The sequence below is a fragment of the Phaseolus vulgaris genome, chromosome 3 (assembly GCF_000499845.2).
Source record: "Phaseolus vulgaris cultivar G19833 chromosome 3, P. vulgaris v2.0, whole genome shotgun sequence".
NCBI lineage: Eukaryota > Viridiplantae > Streptophyta > Magnoliopsida > Fabales > Fabaceae > Phaseolus > Phaseolus vulgaris.
Window position 1 is genome coordinate 33,990,971 of NC_023757.2, and position 20,846 is coordinate 34,011,816.

At 30.7% G+C, this 20,846-nt stretch overlaps 1 protein-coding gene and 1 pseudogene across 6 annotated transcripts; one reads left to right on the top strand and one right to left on the bottom strand.

Annotated features, from left to right (window-relative positions):
* Nucleotides 1-174: 174 nt before the first annotated feature.
* LOC137807260 (tRNA-specific adenosine deaminase TAD2) lies at nucleotides 175-9,589 on the bottom strand. 6 transcript variants are annotated; one of them, XM_068607784.1, is made up of 10 exons: nucleotides 9,469-9,589; nucleotides 7,424-8,699; nucleotides 5,622-5,783; nucleotides 5,021-5,058; nucleotides 2,478-2,544; nucleotides 1,325-1,484; nucleotides 1,139-1,235; nucleotides 812-912; nucleotides 643-702; nucleotides 175-500 (listed from the first exon to the last, which is right to left on the bottom strand). In XM_068607784.1, exons 3-9 carry the CDS (start codon nucleotides 5,667-5,669, stop codon nucleotides 665-667), a joined length of 549 nt encoding a protein of 182 aa, XP_068463885.1. In that variant the 5' UTR covers nucleotides 5,670-5,783; nucleotides 7,424-8,699; nucleotides 9,469-9,589; the 3' UTR covers nucleotides 175-500; nucleotides 643-664. The 6 variants fall into 6 exon arrangements, with proteins under 6 accessions (XP_068463885.1, XP_068463886.1, XP_068463887.1 ...); XM_068607785.1 differs by lacking the exon at nucleotides 7,424-8,699 and adding an exon at nucleotides 6,088-6,167 and having other exon boundaries at nucleotides 9,469-9,572; XM_068607786.1 differs by lacking the exon at nucleotides 7,424-8,699 and adding an exon at nucleotides 9,201-9,249 and having other exon boundaries at nucleotides 9,469-9,559.
* On the top strand, nucleotides 7,481-8,703 carry LOC137805571 (ABC transporter B family member 13-like; annotated as a pseudogene).
* Nucleotides 9,590-20,846: the final 11,257 nt, after the last annotated feature.

Consider the following 20,846-nt stretch of genomic DNA (forward strand, 5'->3'; position numbering starts at 1 on the left):
TAACCAGAAAATAAATGAAGTCTGATCAGGGATAATCCAAAAATCTTATTAAGCTAAAAGTAAATTAAATCTCTTTTTAAATTGCCAATTACATCCATGTAACAATCCTTACTTTAAGACAATAGCAAGGCAATAATCGAGTACATATTTTGTGTAGAACTGTTAAATTGTAGGTAAGCTAGTAAAGAATATGTATACTCTTAATATTAGAGGCTGAATGAGCCAATCCCCAAAAAGAAAGACCATAACTACGAATTACGTATACAATAAAATGGAAACTCACTGCACCTTGCAGAAACTAAAAAAATATTTAACAAAATTGAAAAGCTTCAATTCCGTTTTGCAACTAGTTTGAACTTCCAGTAAGAATCAGCTACAACGACAACGTGTGATTTATCTTTCTAGTAATTGTTTTAAATCATACATCAAGTTGATTTTCGAATTGAAAGGCCTTGTATGACATTCAACACCAGCTTGATATGCTACGGTAGCAAAGATTCCTGGTTCATGACAGATAACCATATCAGCAACTGTAACAAATATTAGAAGACAAAATAGAAATTCAAACCAGTGGATTAGTAACAAACAATATTTAGCTATACATAATCAAAAACCTTGTACACAGAAATGAAGGAAACCAACCTGGTGATATACAAATTAGACATCATGCCTGACGTGCTAAAGACCTGTGTGGCTTTGGAGCTGAGAAGAAATAAAAAAGAGCATAAATATTATTTACGGACAACATATCAACAATATCTTAAAGCTTTAGAAGGTTGTGTGCTAGTAAGAAAGAAGGAAAGTAACTTGCCATTGGGATTTCCTTGCTCATAGAATGTTCGAAAGAGAAGGACAGCTTCTGATGCCATTATACCTCCAGTACATTTGAAACTCTTTCCTGATGAAACTTCACTATTTATAAGAAAAAATAAGAATTGTTTATTTACATACATTAGTGGATGTAGCGGACAGATGTAAGAAAGAACGAATAAACAACCTTTAATACATTTACCTACGAAGTAAAAATAATAACAGTAAATAACTTGCACCGTACAAAATATAATAATAATAATAATAGTAATAATAGAATAGATCAAGACAAGGGCATGCATAGATGGTGCTGAGTTAAGAGACATACTTATTGACTGGTGTGGTGTTACTTGAATGCAATGACAGTATCGATCCACAACCTCCAAATTTATCATTTGAACAGCCATAAAATACTTCCTTTATACCTGAAATACACAAACAAATGAATTAGAAATGACAATATAAAGAGTGCAACAGTAATAGATTGTTCAACTGAAGACTAGAAGAAGCATACCTAAAATTGATAAAGCAGATGCGCACATTATGCATGGTTCACAGGTAACATAAAGACTGCAGTTTAAGAATTTTTCAGCAACTTCAGCCATTGAAAGTCCATTTTTCTGCCACTGCCCTAGAAGCACGTCTATAGCTTCCATTTCTGCGTGCCTTGTGGCCTGATAATAAGAAAATTTATGGATGATAAAACGATTACAGCAACGAAGAACATCAAAGAAAAGTAGAATAAAGAATTGCATAAAGCTTCGGTGTGAAACTTGAAATAACTGTTAATAAGTTGTGTAAGAAAAAATGAAAGCTTTTTGTTTACAGTTATTTGATAACAAAAAATTGACAAGAACAATCAAATATTTTTCTTTATGATTAAAAATGGAAGTACTTAACTAAGAATCACATACGGGGCCATCAACGACTAAGTGAAAACAAACATTAACAAGTTGTGTGATCATTCACCCAAGTCAATAAAGCCGGTAGCAGAATGCAAGACACGTAAATTCCGTGCAAATATGAACCAATTACCAATTAACAACTCACAAATTATCACATTTCGGATGTTTTTTGTCATTTGAGGCGTGCAATGTGTGCTTACTATAGAAATTAATATTTTATTGTTTTTAAGGCCAGAGTGGGAGGGCTAAATCAGTTTTCACTGTGTAGGGCTTTTGTAACTATAAATTTAATAACGTGTTTAATTGTTATAAATATTTCCACAAATTTTCATCCGGGCAAATAAATATTGGGCATTCAGATAATAAGAAATTACGCCATTCATGTACAGTGGCATATGAGCCAAGCTTCATATTACTCAAATATTCACAACGGTTGAGTGAATACCCAGTAAATACTTAATAAACTTTTTTCATGCTATAACAAAGGAGACTTCTTCATTACTTTCCATAACCATACAATTTTAAAATTTCAGTTTCAATTTAGTTAGCATTTATACTGTGAAAAAATGTATGCTAATAAGACCTCTATGCAAACTTACAGAAACCAAATCTAATTAATTAAGTTTTCAGTAGAAAAGCATAACATTCCAAAGTAATCCACAGTTATAAACAAAAATAGATTATTAAAGGAACAACTAAATAGAAACCAAAGGATAGAAAATATATGCATGAAAACAGAGAAGAGATCATTGATCAAATTACATTTCGTGTCTCGGTAGTTCGGTTCCTGCCTGTGGCTATAACCTTGCCATCCTCAACAATTACACATCTGGCAACAAATACCACAGTTTACGTAAACCAAAGCAATAATGTTCCAATGAAATGATAGACATAGCCTCTCCAATCAAGATGACTAACGAACAAAGATTTACTTCGGCCAATTTTACACTCAACAAATTATAGGAAGCATACCAGGAATTACAAGTAAATGTTCAATGCACCATGTCTCAAGATTACTATGATGTTAAAGGAGAAAACAATAAGCCATTATTACTAAATATACATGCTAATCCAATGTCTAATGCCAATTGCTCAATTTGTTTCTTATTTTTTGTCCAAAATAAAAAGACCAATGAAAAGGGGCATTCATATATAAATTCGAAAAGCAGTTCAATGATTGGATTGCTGGTCTTGAGGAAAGCCTCAAGAGAAGATGTTTTGATGATGATGATTATTGAAGATGAAGATGCTATAGATGTTTTAAAGTGTTTTGCTTTCATTGTATTTGTTGTTTGTGTCCTTCAAACAATGTATTCACAAGGTTATAATCAGAATCAGCACACAACAATACTAAAATGACTTAAAAAGAAAATGTGTTCTGAAAAGAGAAAATTTGTTGTTAAATGGTTTTGTGGCCTTGTTAATCGTTTATGTTTTTGAATAACCAATTAAACTATCCATGATAAGGTTCAGAACAAGATAATCGATCATCTCTCTTTTAATCGATTAAAGCAAAGAGTTGGGAACCATGTCTCAATAGTTTAATCGATTAAATGTGCCATAATAGATTAAACCAGAAATATTGTAACTGATTTTCAAAAGAATAATCGATTAACACGTTAAATAATCAAAACAAGTCAGTAACAATTTTTAATCAGTGTTTTCTAAACTCTATAAATAGAGTATTTGACTCAATGTTTGTACAAGATACATATAAGATCAAAAGCAATCTAAATTGAGTTTTTCTAAGCATTTTCTCATTCTCATTTGTACTATCAAGATTTGCTAACAAAGGTTGTGTGTTGTTGAACCTTGTGTGCTTCTGCAGTGAACATTTGATAACATTTTTCCTTGTATTCTTTGTTGTTGTAAGTGGATTGTTCAATTGTTTGGTTCTTGGTGATCAAGAGTTGATAAGGCAAATATCCTCATGTTAAAAAGAGTTGATAAGGTTGATATCCTCTTGGAATCAAGATTTGTTTTGGTTGATATCCTCTTGAAAGTGTTTAAGAGTTTATTGTTTTGTAATAACTTTTGAAGTTAGTGGAACCAACTATTTTAAGGTTGAATAGTTGAGACTGGACGTAGGATTTTATTGATTTGAACCAGTATAATATCTCTTGAGCAATTTTTTTTGCTTGTCTTCTTTTATTTGTGCCCAATCCAATCTTGTATCAGTCTTGCTTCCAATACAATTGCATTCAGTTTTTCAGTCTTAAAAGAGTTTTAAAAAGAACTTTAAGAAAGGGAACTTCTTCTGAAAAATATTTAAAAACCAATTCACCACTCCCTCCGTCTCCCTCTTGGTCTAAACAAGTCATTCATTCTTTTGTAACATGGATTTGGTACAATACATAAGAGATCAATGATATTCAAACATTCCCGCTTAGAACTCATTGATTTGACCAAGACGAGAGTTCAATCAAAAAGATTAGTAGTCCATTAAGTGAGAGAACCTAAAGGCTTACGTATCAAATCAAATAGTTTAGCCTACACAATGTGGGACACCTAACACTACATCCCCTTTTTCCCTATAACAATGGCTTTAATTACCTATCAATATTCAGTTTGCACCTTAATCCAACCCATAGGTAGCCCTTTCCATAACTCAACTCTTAATGAAAACACCAACTATTAGGATTTAAGTACAAGAGGACAGTCCAAGCCTTAAAGCGTAAGTATCAATCAAGTAGCTTATCCTACTCAATATGAGACTCCAAACATTTTCAGTTGCCAGTCATTACAACTCTGCTTTTGATTAATTAAATCCCACTGTTATTGACTTGAAATGACTTTAGCCACTGATGCATGTAATTGACTTTCTGTTTAATCAGTACCTTGTCTTTTAAATAGGAGTCATCCAAGTATTTGTCACATGTCCCAAATCAAATTAAAAAATTAAGCAACTTCTTATTACACCCTCTTTTTTCACGTATACAGTCATCATAGCGCCGAGACCCATTTAGCTCACACTCTCCTATGCACTTCTTTAGCTATATTTATGGTCCAAAAGGACAGTCATCTTCCTTAATATTAAAATAAGTATCACCCTCTTCTTTCTTCCTCAGCCATTAGAGACAAATACTAAAATATTTTCTGATTTCAAATATCTAACAAAATATCCAATTACCATAGAATGCATTTCCTTGTCTTAATGCAATCAGCCGGCACCAGTGATGAATGTGAAGGCCGGTCAACACCCTTGCCTAACACTTTCCAATCCTAACAACACCTTTATCAATTACAAGTTACACTTCCAAGTTCCAACAATATTCAAGTAACATGAAATTGTGAAGGTAACTTACCCAACAGGCACTTCAAGAGCATCCAAAGCTAACCTTGCCTGTCACATAAATCAGAGTAATAGCAAGAAATGAAAAGAGTTCAATCCAATGAAATAATAATAATAATAATAACACCAACTAAAACTAGTGTTCCACAATGCCAAAGGGCTCCTCGCTATGAAAAAGTACAAGGGAGGGTCAGTGTATGCAACCTTACCGCTGTGTTAAGGCTCACCTTCAACGAAATAGTAATAACAATAATAATAAAAAAGGCAAGAATATACATTTCCGCATAGATTACATGGTGAATGTAAGGAAAGCAGAATCAACATAGTCAGGGAGATAGACGGCTTAAATTGTCAGTTTCAACGCAACAACTGCTGTCATGAAGAAGACAAACACTGTTTTCCACTAAAACCTAGCACCAACTTACTCCACCGCCTCCCATCATTTCCAATTTAATGAGTTATAAAGGTGAATAAGCAAAGAAACCACATAAGCATTAATTTCTGAAAAAATTATCAATGGAATTTATCACCTACAGAAAAGAACACAACCCTACCTACCAGAGGCATACTTGCAGAAATGAATGGTGCATATAAAAATGTTTGCAAAGCATTACCTGGTGTATAGCTAGCTCCATGAATGCAAGGGTCTCAGGAGAGGTCATCCTGGCAAATGTAGAGAACAGGGGTTCAGAGGAAGAAAAAGAGAGGCACAGCGCTTAGTGACTCACTTCACACCCTCTCTCTCAAGTCCAAACCCCCCTTTCATTTGACAGCAACTGTGACAGAGGAGAACAAGTGATTACTGACTTGGATGTAAAGCTCTAATCAGCACAAAGAGGGTTTTTATTACTTTGTAAATAACAATATTATTTTAATGTGAGTTTCACGAACATATTTTGTTATAAACCTCTCTACCATTACAGCATCTCCCTATCGTACATCCACAATTTGAATGAAATCACTCTACATTCAGTATATTCAAAATATGTAGGCTAATTAAAGTGTCATCTAAGAATAATCTTACTTAAGCTAACTACTAATCCAATATTTTAAGTCTAATGACTGTAAATAGACTATAACCCTCTTCCGAAAAACAGTGTCCAAGTCTGCCAAACGGTGTCTTCGGCAATATCTCTTCTTCACACGGACAAAGGTGAAATCTGGCAACAACGAACTCTTTTCTTCAGTAACACAGCCCGCACAGAAAGCTTGTATATTTAATATACATAATTTATATTTTAAATAACAATAATTTTAGAATAACAATAAAAAAATTCAAATTTGCCTGAAAAAAAGAGTATTATGAAGTAGTTGAAGTATGTAGGGTTACTTTCAATAAATGATAATTTATATTTCTTTTTCTTTTTTATTTTTATTTTATTTTAAAATATAATTAAAGATAAAATTAGAATAATAAATATATATATATAATAGAAAGATCTCCATTATATATTTCTATGTATTAAATAAAAACCATATTAACAATTATTAGTGACTGATTAGTAGTTTACTTTTCTTTATATTAAGACACCAAAATGGGATTGTCACGAAAGAAAGAAAAAGCAAGTGGAGAAGAAGTTGTATTTAGTTGGATAAAAAAGAAAGAAAAACTGAAAAATCGATGGAGGGACTCGTCTCATTACCTAATGTTGTGCTCTCTTTTACTACCACTCACAATTAAAATAACCTCAGTTGTTTATAAGATTCACATAATCGACTATGGGTCTGTTTTTTAAAATATTTTTAAAAAATGAAAAAAAAATATTACGATAAAAATACATCATTCATATTTCTTCTATCTTTTTAATCAAATCATCTTCATTTTCTCTCATTTGTTACTCTTTTTCCTTCTCTTTTCTATCTATTTCTTTTCTCTATTTCAATCATTCCATTAAAGATTGTTATTTAAGAGCTTTTCATGAAGTGTCTCCATGTTCTTGCAACCTATAAATATTATAAAGGAAATAAGGCTTAAGCTATATTCATTTTATTATTTACTTTGATTTTTGATTTTTTTTACTTTTTTATTTTAATATACTATCAACGCATAAAATTATTGTAGTCCATGGCTGCAAAAGCCTTGTTATTATAATCACATGCATTAAGTTTTCTGGCCTGAGAAACTAACCATTTTAATTTCATCTTTTGACCTCTTCTCTCATCTTTTTTTTATGTAGCTAAAGCATTGTAATTAATTTAACTTGCAGTTATTCTCAACAGTGAAGTTGTATGGTTTGTTAAGGATGAGAACAACCCTGGCTCACTAACAGCCATGCTAGCTGCCGATGAAACATTTGTGAGAAGTGCTCTGGCTGATAGACTCTCAACCATTGTGCAAAATGTAGCTCTCACCGTCACAGCTTTCGTTATTGGATTCACATAGAGTTGGAAACTAACAGCAGTGGTTGTAGCCTACCTTCCCTTTCTCAAAAGCTTCTATCACTGAGGTTAGCCTCATAACACCACTTTACGGATGATTTGCTCTTCTATGCATCTTGTTTTAGTGCGTGAATCATGTGTCATTTCAGTGCACAACCAACAGAAGAATGGCAAGTTTAAATTATTTTTGCTGCAACTATTTCTCAAGGGGTTTAATTGGAGGACATTACAGCCATGTTTACTCTAAAGCAACCTCTTTGGCTCGTGAAGCTATTGCCAACATACGAACTGCGTTTGGCACGACAACGATGGAATCTCAATCCAGTTTGCATCTGCATTGAACAAACAAGCTCTTTTATGGGGCCACATATCAGGTTTTGATTATGGCATAACCCAGCTATTGGCTGTCTGTTCCAATGCAGCTGGCCTTTGGTATGCTTCAGTTTTAATCAAGGAAGAGTCAAATTTTGGAGACATCATTAAGTCCTTCATGGTCTTAATCATCACTTCTCTGGCAATAGCAGAAACACTAGCTCTTACCCCAGACAGTTTTAGGCATTCTCCAAAGGAGAACATCCATCACCCCAAATGACCCCAACTCAAAGATGATAACTGATTTCAAAGGAGAGATAGAGTTTAGAAATGTTAGCTTCAAGTACCCTATGTGACCTGACATCATCATATTTCAAAACTTAAATCTCAGAGCCTCAGCAGGCAAGAGTCTGGTAGAGTGGGACAAAGTGGATCGGGAAAAAGCACAGTGATTTCTTTGGTAATGAGATTTTATGACCCTGGGTCAGTCCTGATAGATGAATGTGATATCAAAGGCCTAAACTTGAGATCCTTAAGGATGAGAAAAAGATTGATTCAGCAAGAACCCGCTTTGTTCTCAACCAGAGTTTATGAAAACATCAAGTATGGAAAATAGGAGGCATTAGAAATAGAGGTAAAGAAGGCAGCCAAAGCAGCAAATGCTCATGAATTCATCGGCAGAACAAAAGTTGCAATAGCTAGAGCGCTTCTGAAAGATCCATCCATTCTTTTGTTGGATGAAGCACAAGTGCTCTAGAAACAGAATCAGAGAGGCTAGTCCAAGATGCTCTAGATTAACTGATGGAGGGTAGAACAACAATTTAGTAGTTGACATCAACTGTTTATGATGCAGACAACAACATTGTAGTGCTCCAAAACGAAAGGGCTGCTGAAATGGGAAGACATGAGAGGCTGACGGATCTCCTCATGCAAGAGCAAACTGCTCTACTTGAGCTGAACTCGGTGCTACACTATCATATGGTTCATGCAGTTGACCTCACCTAATCAAATAAGGTTAAAACAACTCAGATTATAGGTATAAAACAGCTCATCCCATGTAAGAACCAGGTCTAATTAGTACTATTACCATATTTACTCATACAAACTGTATAAGATGTATATGTTAGTTCTAAAATTGCTATACTCCGACCACGAGGTTCGAAGAGGACCAAAGTCTAAATTGTTGTCACCATCTCCTACTTTTATATATTTATTTTCTTTCACAACATTACTAGTTGTATAAACCTGCGCAGAAGCCATGTTGTTAGTGATAGGTTTAATGTCTGAATTTATGATTGTAGTTATTAATTTCTTATCGCTTATGCATCTATACTAAGTTTCAAAATTAAAAGACAATAGGAACAGATTATGTTCTGGAATTGCTCAAATTTATTCATTAATTGCCAAAAATGAGTCAAAACACTTATAAATTTAACCCGCCAAGAAAAATACGAAAACTTAATCCACAAAGCAAAATAGGCAAAACGTGAATCCAATATTACATAGGACACGTGTTGCTGGGTAGAGGAATCTAAGGTTTCAACTTCATAGCTAGGGTTGTGGAAGCACCATATACATTCCCAAAAGGTAAAAGAAATGCAATGGGAAAGGGAGATGCAGCGGCGTCACATGCAAAGGAGAAGAAGATAAGGAATGAGGAAGAAAGCTATGCCAAAATCGTAAAAAGGGAAAAAGGAGAACAAGAATGAATATGAGATTCCAGCAACCAAGAATATGATTAATTGAAGAAGAAGGGAGGAGTGGGGTTACCTAGAGCGAACACGCGTGGGGCTTCAATGTCAGAGCAACAGTGATCTGGTCGATCGAAATTCAGCAAGACGAGAGCGGATTTTGAGCGATTGAGGGACTTCGAGAGGCAGTGATGTTTAAATTCATCAATCAATCAATTAAAATTAAATAAATAAATGTAATTTAATTAAAATTGATTAGATCAATTTATTTACATAAAAAAATAAAATTACTAAGAAGTTAAGTGAGAATTTAACTATTTTAAAAAAATATAAAATTATAATTACATGATAATATAAATTTTATTTATATAATAATTTATATTATTTTATATTTATCAATTAGTTAATGAGTTAGTTTTATCAAATAATTTAGATTTAATAGTTTAAAATTCAAAAGCATGAGTTACCCTATAAGTTAAATTTGTCAAGTACCCTAAAAAAAATTTCTTAGAAAGAAATAACTAAATAATAATAATTATAATAATATTAATAGTGAAAATTATTATTATTTAGCATTGGTGTTATATAATTGAAGTATAAAAGGATTAAGGATGAAGTTTGAAATCGATGTAATGTGAGAGGAGGTTATGAAATTAGAGTGGAGTATTTGGGTTTAAGTTTTCTTATTGGTGTGTAGCTTGTGTATGTATATATGTTTTTAATTTAAAACAATTTTTAATGTGGGATTTTTTTTCCAATTTATGTAACATACGAACTAAGCAAGATTAGCTCACGTGCTACCAACACTTGCACTCGAAAACAATTATACAATTTTTTTTAAAAAAAAACTGTGTTTAAAATTTAAATAAATTTTAATGTATTTTAACTATGTTATTTATTTATTAATTAGGGCGTGTTGCATTGCATATTGAGTTGGCAAATTTTTATAGAGTGAAAAATCGGAATAACCAACTATGTCAATGAAATTAAAAATTATTAATGCAAATAATGTTGTTTGGTGATTTATTATTCTACTGGAGAAAGTGCTCAGTGGTCAGAGTTCGGTGTACGGTGTGAGTAGGTCAGCTCGGTTGTTGGGCTTATAAATGGATCATGAGTTCGGCCTAATTATGTTAGTAAGTCCATTGGAGAATAATTAAAATAATATTTTCATACACTAATATAAGGTTATTAGTAAAAAATATTTATTAACCGAAGGGTGTGTGTTAGTACGCGTAGTGGTTAAGTCACGTAAATATATTTTAACCTAAGTGTGCATTTAGAACACGTGGTGATTAAGTTGTATGCATGATGAAAGATAACGTTGCACCATGAGTAAGGGTGCCCACGTAAACACAGAATATTTTCCTGTAGTGAGCACCTGAAGATAAGTGGTGTCCCATTAGCAAGTGTTTTTTCTGTTGTTATTTTATGCTCTCATTAGAGATAAGATTTTTTTCTTGTTGTAGCACCCTGAGTGGAGGTGTCCATAAACATAATGTTTTCTGTTACGCATGTTTCTGGTTGAGATTAGATTCTCATGAGAAAAAGTTGTTACAAGAGATAAGTTATAAAAGGGGTTTGAGACCCCAGGTAAAGGGATTTTGTTTCTAAGACTAAAATTGAATACTTCTTGAATTTTAGTAAGCTCTTACTGACTTGATCGGTTCCAGCTACAACAGATTCAAGAGGAGACCATCTGGAGGTAAAGTTTGTCACCAGAGTCAACCAGCGAAAACAATTATGTAATTTAATATTCAATGTATTTTTTATTTAGATTTTTTTTTAGAAGGATGTTATTAGATTTACACTTTGTTTGTTAGGAAAATTCAATTCATTTTATCATGCTAAATGATAAAAACATAACATCTGATTTTGAAATAGAGATCCTTATTGTTTTGCTTTTGATGAATAACTTTTTTAAGTATGAAGTTGATGTTGGGTTAAATTTTAATGTATTAAATAAATTTAAATTTGTTAAATTAGTTTTATCTAATCTAATTGGAGATGACTCTTCTAAGTTAAAGGAAAGTGGTAATTTTAGTAGTTTTTGGGAAAAAGAAAGAAGAGAAAAAAAATAGCAAAAAAATTGGTTGACATATTTACTAAAAAAAACTTTAATAAAATTATGATTCTTGTTTCGTTAACATTTGGATTGAGCTGGAAAATTGGATAGCAAGTTTGTGGTACATTGTTTTTTATTTTAATCGTTGGGATCTTCAATTGAAATTTTGTGGTTAAAAAGATCATTTTCATACTCTTGCTTTGATTTAGGTTTTTTTTTTTTGTTCTTGCAAATTCACATACTTTGGTACTTTTGGTTGTTGTGTTGTTGTTTCCTTTATCATAATAGTATCATAGCTGATGGTGGTCCCAGTATCAAAAGTGTTATCGACAAAGGTTTTAGACAACTGTATCCCGTCATTACAAGAAAAAACTCAATTTCCCGTGATAATTACCACATAATGAGGTTTGTATGTAAATTTATTGTATCTATTGGAAAATTTGTATGTAATATCATTATTGACAAAAAAATATGGAAAAGTGTGTTGACAATGAACTATTACTTACGGATAAAGGTTGGTGGGAAAACAAGAAGTATGGGTAATATTATTTAATCCATGGATAAAATATAATTAAAAAATTAATCTTTTCATTTTCAAATGTTTAACATGTTTTCCTTTTGTTTTCAAATATTCAACACGTCTTTGTTTGGTTCCCAAATCCAAAACACAGTCTTCCAAGTTGCATTCATACCCAATCCAAAACTAAATCCCTCGTTCCAAAATTCAAAACTGAAATCTCTAATTGAGAGTTTTGCATACTCGAACTCTGATTGAAGCCCCATTCTCATCGAGAGCTTCACATTCAATTGTATGAGAGGTTCAATCATTGAAATTTTTAATGAATAGCTTCGTTGTGACACCCTGAACTAGTGACAAGTTGAAGAATCAGAGGACTCATACATGGATTCGGAATGAGACATTCAAAGTCATTAGTGAAATCCTACTGTCAAAGGTATTTACATTTCTTTCTCTTGGAGTTGACATGTAATATTATGGTTTTTGAACTTTGTTGTTTCTTGTATCTGCAACAAGCATTATTTCATATGTTGTTTGATTTTTGTTATAACACTTTTGGAAATTATTAATGTTAGTAATGAGTTTGTTGTCTTGTTGCAAGTTTGCAACTCATGATATCCTTTGACATGTTGAGGTGCTCAAGGTTAAAAAAGCTTTTGTTTGAAAGGGAGTATTTCAATGGAGAAGAAACTCATACTTGAGGGAGAGATTGTTAAAAATTCAAACATGGAAGTCTAAGTCGCACAATTAGTATAAATTAGAAAGTTGAACAACATATAAAAAAAACATACATATCTATTACCTTAAGATTTTAGGTTTAAAATGATATCAATTACTCTTGTAAGTATGATTTGTATCTCATTATTATTAAATCTCTCTTAGTCTCTTCAAAATATCAATCAAGTGAATGATTTAATCATAAAAATATTGTGTTTATGATTTATAAAGTATTATTAACACAACATTAACACATTTTATGAGATTAATTTATGTGTTGAGAAAACTCACCAAAAAAATTACATTCCAATACAATTTTAAAGAAAATATTTGCATCTCTTATATTATTAATGACATAGAAATTATATTTTTTATTTTATTTATATGTATACTCTTAGTGAAATCTTGATTGAATATAATAATAGGTTAAATAAAAATTAATCATATATATTTATAATTATTTATTTATTTTTATATTAAAATAATATTTCTCATAAATAAATATTGTATATTTTAAGACGTTTTATATATAATTTAGTGATAGTGTAATTTTATGATACATTTAATATGTAATAATTAAATTCTTCATTTTTCTTATAAAACATTTATTTATTTTTTCTTAAAAAATTTAACTTTTAATTTTCATATTTTTTATTTAAGTTTTAGTCAACATGATACTTTTAAATAAAATAAAAGGGAAATGTCATTTTACTTTTTTAAAAAATCAGTAAATTAAATTTGTATTAGTAAAAAAACACAATTTAACATTGTTAAAATGATATCATTTATCTAAAAAGTAATGTGAATATCAACTTAGTGGCACTGCCATTGTTCCCCACTTCAACGTTGTAGTTTTCTGCGTGAACCCACCTTCCGCCATCATTTGCCTCTATCCGTTCGTGCCTTTATCCCACCACCATGCCATATTATATATATATATATATATATATATATATATATATATGGAAAATACATGTTAGAAATAATAACATATATTAAAAGCATTATTTATGAGAATTTCTCTATATAACCGTTTTTTGTTTACACAAATTTATTTGTTCTGATTCTACCCTATTTAATATATCTCATTTTATTATTATGTGGAAGTATTTTGTTGGGTTTTTGACTATGATGGGTTATTTCTTTTTGTTTTTTACCAAAATGGGGTCCGCTTAAAAAAAATTACAAATTTAGGCAAGCCCTGCCAATTCGGCACGACTTCATATGCACAAATCGTTCCAATTTGACACGACTCTGTCATGTCATACTGAAGTCGTGCCAACTTGACACGACTTCTGCCACGTCATATTGAAGTCGTGTCAACTTGGCACGACTTCTGCCACGTCATATTTTTTGTTAAAAATTTTATTGTTTATATATTGGGTAGTAAGTTATGTAATGTTAAAAATTAATTTGATACATAACTTTACAAGAGTGTTAGTTTTAAGGAACAAAATATTGGATAATCGTGTATGGATCATGTCCGACGCCATTAAATATCAAAATATCAAAAAATTTGCATACATGAGACATTAAATATCAAAATATACTTTTTGGCTAGTGGGAAACCATGTCCGGTGGCAACGTCCTCAGGAGTTAATGACTCAAAGTTTGAATAAGCTAATTATCCAAACATGATCCATACACAATTATCCAATTTTTTGTTCCTTAAAACTAACACTCTTAGAAAATTATGTATCAAATTAATTTTTAACATTACATAACTTACTACCCAATATATAAACAATAAAATTAAAAAAAAAATATGACGCGGCAGAAGTCGTGTCAAGTTGGCACAACTTCGGTATGACATGACAAAAGTCGTGCCAAGTTGGCACGACTTTAGTATGACAGGGCAGAAGTCGTGTCAACTTCAGTATGACATGGCAGAGTCGTTTCTAATTGGGACGATCTGTGCATATGAAGTCGTGTCGAATTGGCACGACTTGCCTAAATTTGTAATTTTTTTTAAACGGACCCCATTTTGGTAAAAAGCAAAAAAAGAACCCAATCATGGTCAAAATCCGGAGTTTGTCATTACATATGTACTTAAAAAATAAAATTATTTTTTAATTTTTTAAATTAATGTTATGTTACAGTTTTTATGTACAAACTAACTCTCAAATTCTCAATTGTTTCCTTACTTCCTTATTTTAAGGCAACAACAAAAAGAAAGAGAGTATACTCTCACCCTCACCCCTCCATTCCCACATCAAATAAAATAACATTCATTTCCAATCACTCTCTCCACTCCATTTCAACAACTCAATTCTTGGGTAAAATCATAATTTTTTTTGTATTTACCATTAAGTGAATCATAACCTTAACATGAACATCATCACACTCTCTGACCTCAATAAAACACTCCAGATTTTTCAAACTTCAATAAATAAATATAATTAAATTTGTTTATAAATAATTAAAAATTACATAGTTTTTATATATTTTATAATTAAATTCTCTAAAATTTTGAAAGTGTAACTTTACAAATAAGTTATCTAAAGTTGCAAAAGTTTACTTTTAAAAACTCAACAAAACAACCTTGAATAATGAGTATTTCAACAACTAATCTTGAATAATAAGTATTTCAACAACTAATCTTAGATAATAAGTATTTCAACAGTATTTACATATGTTTTATGATTGATGTTAGTTAGTTTATATAATTCCTAGTTTTTTCTTGCTATGAGCTCATACTTCAAAAAACCTGACTTAATTTGTTTTCGTTTTTATGTACGTATATTTTATGTGCAATTTTAGTTTCAGTTATAATTGTTAATATTTAATTTCATAATTTTGAAATATTTTAAATTAAGGTCTTTATTTTAAAATGCATCTAATAATTAATTCATTGTCAAAGTGAGAAGTAATAAAGTTAATTTCTCTTCACAATATGATTTTGCAATTTTTAGCCAATAACACACATGACTTTAAAACCCACATCTAATAGACAATGCAATTATTTAGGATATATAAAGAAGTGATAAACACCAATTGTTTTCGAGTTAGGTAATAGTGGTTTGTGACCCAAGTTGAGACAATAAGGTGATGGGAGAAGCAATATTAGAATAAGAAAAAAAATGTCTTATTTAGTGTTTTTTTCTCCTTATATATAATAGACATAAGTGTGGCTGAATTGTTATTCTTTGCTAGGACTGTCGTCAATGACCATTGAGCCTATGCCGGAGAGCAGTGTGTCTACGACGGAAGAGAGAAGTAAGGAGGATTGTTAGAGATGGTGGAAAATGGGCTTGAAGGTTCTTTCAAATGGCAAGTCATTTTACGAAAATTTTGAAACTCATGGTATTTTATGGAAATTTTGAAACTCTTGGTATTTTACGAAAATTTTGAAACTCATAGTATTTTACATACATTTTGAAACTCATGGTATTTTATGGAGGTTCTTAAATCCATGGTATTTTACGGAGGTTTTTAAACTCATTGTACTTGACGGAGGTTTTGAAATCCATGATATTTTACGGAGGTTTTTAAACCCATGGTATATTATGGAGATTCTTAAATCCATGATATTTAACAGGGTTCTAAAAGATTTTTCCTGAGGTTTAAAAAAAACCACAAAAAACGCATTCCCTAAGGATAGTTCAACGGAGGAAACTGCAATATTGAGTAAATGACTTAATAGATGTTTTAACTCTAGATAATGTAAAAAAAAACCTCCGTTAAAACTAGTTTTTCTTGTAATGATATATGAAGTTATTTAATTTTTATTATTCAATTTTAATAAAATTTAACATAAATAATTATGCTAATATAAAATTCAAAAATTGTATGACAAAATTATTAATTTACATAAAATTATTGATATAATGTAATAATATATAAAATTATTGTGGTATATAATTTAATCTTTTTATATATAACTAGAAAACACGCATGTATACTCACATTTTTATTACATTAAAAAATATATAATTTTATTCTTTTTATGAATAATTTATTTTAAAATAGAAAAATGAAACAATTTAATACATATTCACATAAATTTTATAAAAATAGTATTAAAAAATTGAATAGTTGTCATTTAAAAAAAATATTTAGTTACTTTAAAATAAATAAAATAGATATAAATTAAGTGTATCTTATTAGTTTAACTTGTAACACCCTATAAAATACATCTAACTATTATTACAATACAAGTTCTACCGATTTCTATACAGACTTGGAGTTTTTCAAAATATTTCTATTACAAGATTATGACTTATAGAAATATTAATATTAATAATATAAGGTTCAAAACTACATCCTAAAGCTATCAAGACCCTCCGACACTTGTATGATCATATGCTTGTGTACCTAGTACAGTCATTGCAGTTCAAACACAACAAGAAAAGAAATGGTAAGTTAATGAAAAGAACTTTCATAACATATCTAATTCATGCAAAAAGAACCAAACTAATCATTTATAAACATTTCTTTGAATGTTGTCATATAAAATTTCAATACCAATTCCACCATTCATATATACCACACATGGATCTATTTTCAATCACAATCATTTGATTTCATTTCAATCCCACTAATTACACATGAATACATCATCTTCCGGAAGACTCATTAAGTATGCCCATACCAGAGACTAACACTTGATCTAAAGATTATCAGCGAGTCCAAGAGAAAAGATCTGGATAAGTTCAAACATCCAATACTGAGTGTCAACAGCGGAACCCGGTGTGTATAAACTCCCTCTTAACTTTCACCACCTGATATCTTAGTCTATATAACTTAGATCATCAGTGAAGCTAGAGGATCTATGTTAAACATAGGCTTTTCATATTTAATGTCATTAAACAACAACTCATACATTATCTCAAATGTATGACATCAATTTCATACAATTTTCATCATTTATATATAATACATATCATTCAATCACATAACGTTTAAAAATTCATATCATTCAATAAGTTTTCCAACATCAAAAATAATATTTAACTTTCAAAATATCAAAATATAATATTTATACATGTTCACACAACATAAAATCAAACAATTTTATCAATTAACACTATTAAATTATTGAAATAACCGACTATTTTGGCTTTACAAAAAAGACAAAACAAAATAAATCATTTTTAAATCCTTTCAAAAACACTAACTGCAATTTGATCGGTTGTCACAATAAATCTACTGGTTGAAAAACTTGTTATAGTCACCAAACTTTGAATAAAATTTTTTCAATTGATTTAAATCGCAACACAACTAACTAAAATTAACACATATTTAAAAACTAAAACTATCAAAAGAGATTTAAAATCATATGAGTTTAGATGATAACTAGGTGTAAATTAACAATTCAAAATCTACTAAATAACACTCACAACAACAGATCCTTCAACTCTTCAAGCTTGATTTGGAAATCATCAAAGCATCTTATTCAACAGACTTAGCTCGACCTGGGCCCAGGCCGACTCAGCTTGACCAAGACCAATGTGATTGGACTTGGGTTGGGACTGACTCAATTCAACCTAAGTTTGGGCTGAGTTGACTCAACCTAGTTCGAGGTCGACTCGACTTGACCTAGGTCTAGATCGACTCACCCGACTGGACCTAGGCTTGAGACAACTTGACTCGAGTTGGGATTAAGATGACTCAACTTGACCTAGGCTCGGGTCAACGCGACTTGACATGGGTTGGACTTAAAATCCAATCCAATCCATTTTGGATAATCCAAAAATGTATCCAATTTATATCTAATCCAAATCTAATTAAATGGATTGGACTTAAAATCTAAAAATATGGATTTCAATTTAAGATAAATCCATTTAAGTGAACTTGAAAGTAATATGAGCTTGGATAATTATGAATTTGATTTGACAATTTAGATTTTTTGTGCACCTTATTATCACATAATCGAAAGAACTTATCATCCAAGATTTAGTAATCTGAATATTTATATTACTTCATTTTTCTATTTTTCCTAGATAAAGGCTTAGATTGAGTTGTAATGTTTATGTTGGTGTTATCACTTTAGGTCTCTTTGAATACAAATTATTAAGAGAATTTCTAATAAAAATGCTTGATATAAAATAGTTTTCAAAAGTTAGTATTCATCACATATACACAAGTTATTATATTGAAAATCATAATTTATATATTTGAAAACATATATTTTCTCTCATGTTTATATAAAACAAATTAACAACTTTAACAACTCTAACATCTCAAGTAAATTAAAAATTATTTTCAACTATATCTTACAATTTTGTTTTCTTTTTGTCATATTGTGGAGTATTCCTTTAAACAAGTCAAGCTATATTATGGAGTATTTCTTTTTATTATATTGTGAACTATATTGTAGAGTATTCCTACACATGATATTATATGTAACATGAACACTCTTTTCTTTCTCACTTTTGCTTTCTTCTTTTTCTCTTTGTTTTCTTTCTAAGTTTTTATCTTCATACTTTATATAGTTCAAAATCTAATCACACCCTACAGTAGCTAAAAAATCAAGGATCATTTTTATCTGATTAGATTTTCAAACAGAGAAAATTCCTATTTATTCTATAGAATTTGTGTCCTCTTCTTTTTCTCGAGATTTTGTCATCAATCTTGGTGGAGTCAGTTGAAAAAAAATATTCTCTCAATTTGATTAACCTTATCTTGAAAGTTGGTTAGACTTATATAATTGTCCTAGGTCCCTAGATTTTATATAGCTTTATTGTTTGAATTTGGAATTTTACTTAACCAATTCCAACATTTGTTCCAAATTTTGCACTACAAAAAATCATGTAAAAAATGGCGTTTATTAATAACTGCCACAAATTTCAGTATAATACGTCATTTGACTAAGCGCCACAATTATCTTTCAAAATATGTCATTTTCAACCGTCACAATTATCCTTTAGAATAAAAACAAGTTTTCCTTCCCTCATTATTCCCAATTATTTTTTAAAATATTTTTGGTAACCGAAATTAGTTTATTCCCAATTATTTTTGAAAATCTGGTTTGACTAAACAGTCAAACTTCTCTTTCTGCCTAAACACGAAGCCCTAAACGCTCCTCACGAACCCTCATAGTCAAACCCTAAACACTCAAACCTCTCTCTGTCTAAACTCGAAGCCCTAAACGCTCAAACGCTCCTCACGAACCATCTCCACGAAGTTGTCGCGAACCTGTCGCCAAGCTGTACAAAATCATTTCGCGATTATCCGAAATCGCCACAATCGGCGCCTCCGTGGAAGGATTTGTTCAGGTTTGTTCACATTCTTTCTAAGTTCAATTTATCCAGTGTTCTCTGATTTGATTGGATTGGATTGGTATGGTTTTCTTCTGTTGATTTTTGGGTCTTAGAAATTTCAATTGTGGTGAATTTCATTACGGTTTGTTGTCTTAATGGTTTGATAAATTAACTCTAGCAATTTGTAATTTGTGGAGCACGACTCTTCACTGAAGAAGATTACGTAGGTAGAGTTGAATCTCTTCATTTGTTTTTATTCATGAAAATATATGCAAATTAAGGTAAAGTTAAAATATAGATGTTCACCTGTATATAACTATGCAATTCAATCTGAAGGAAGTTGAAGCAAACAAGGAAGGAAATAGATGGTTAGGTGCAGTTGTTAAAGGAATGAAAAGATCATCACCAACTGCATTGAGAATAACATTAAGATCGGTAAGATTTCTTAATATGAATTTTGTAAGATGTTAGACTGCTTCAAGTCTAATCCTTCGGAACCATGGAATTGGAATCTATATATATTCCCTTTGTGGTGTTTTGGAGTTTTGATTCATTAACTTAAAATTATTTATTTCAGACATCAGATTATGGAAGTGGTGTTCCATCACTGATGACATTTTATGGCAAGCACCGCGTTTGTCAGAAGTAATAATTGTTCCTTGTGAGATCGATATTCGTCCTTAGGGACAATTATTACTTCTGACAAATGCGATGCACTTGTCATAAAATGTCATCAAGTTTTTGACGCCGGGGAACATGTTTGATTTATTGAGTATAATTTCCTAAATATTGTGAATATTTTAATTATTTTGATTTGTTTTAATTTTGTGTTATTATAAACAGATTTGTTTTGATTTTATTTTAATTTTCTGTTTTGCTGTTATTATTTTAATTCTTATTTTGATTTTATTTATTTCTATTTATTTTCAAATTTATTTTTATTTTTGTTTTGATTT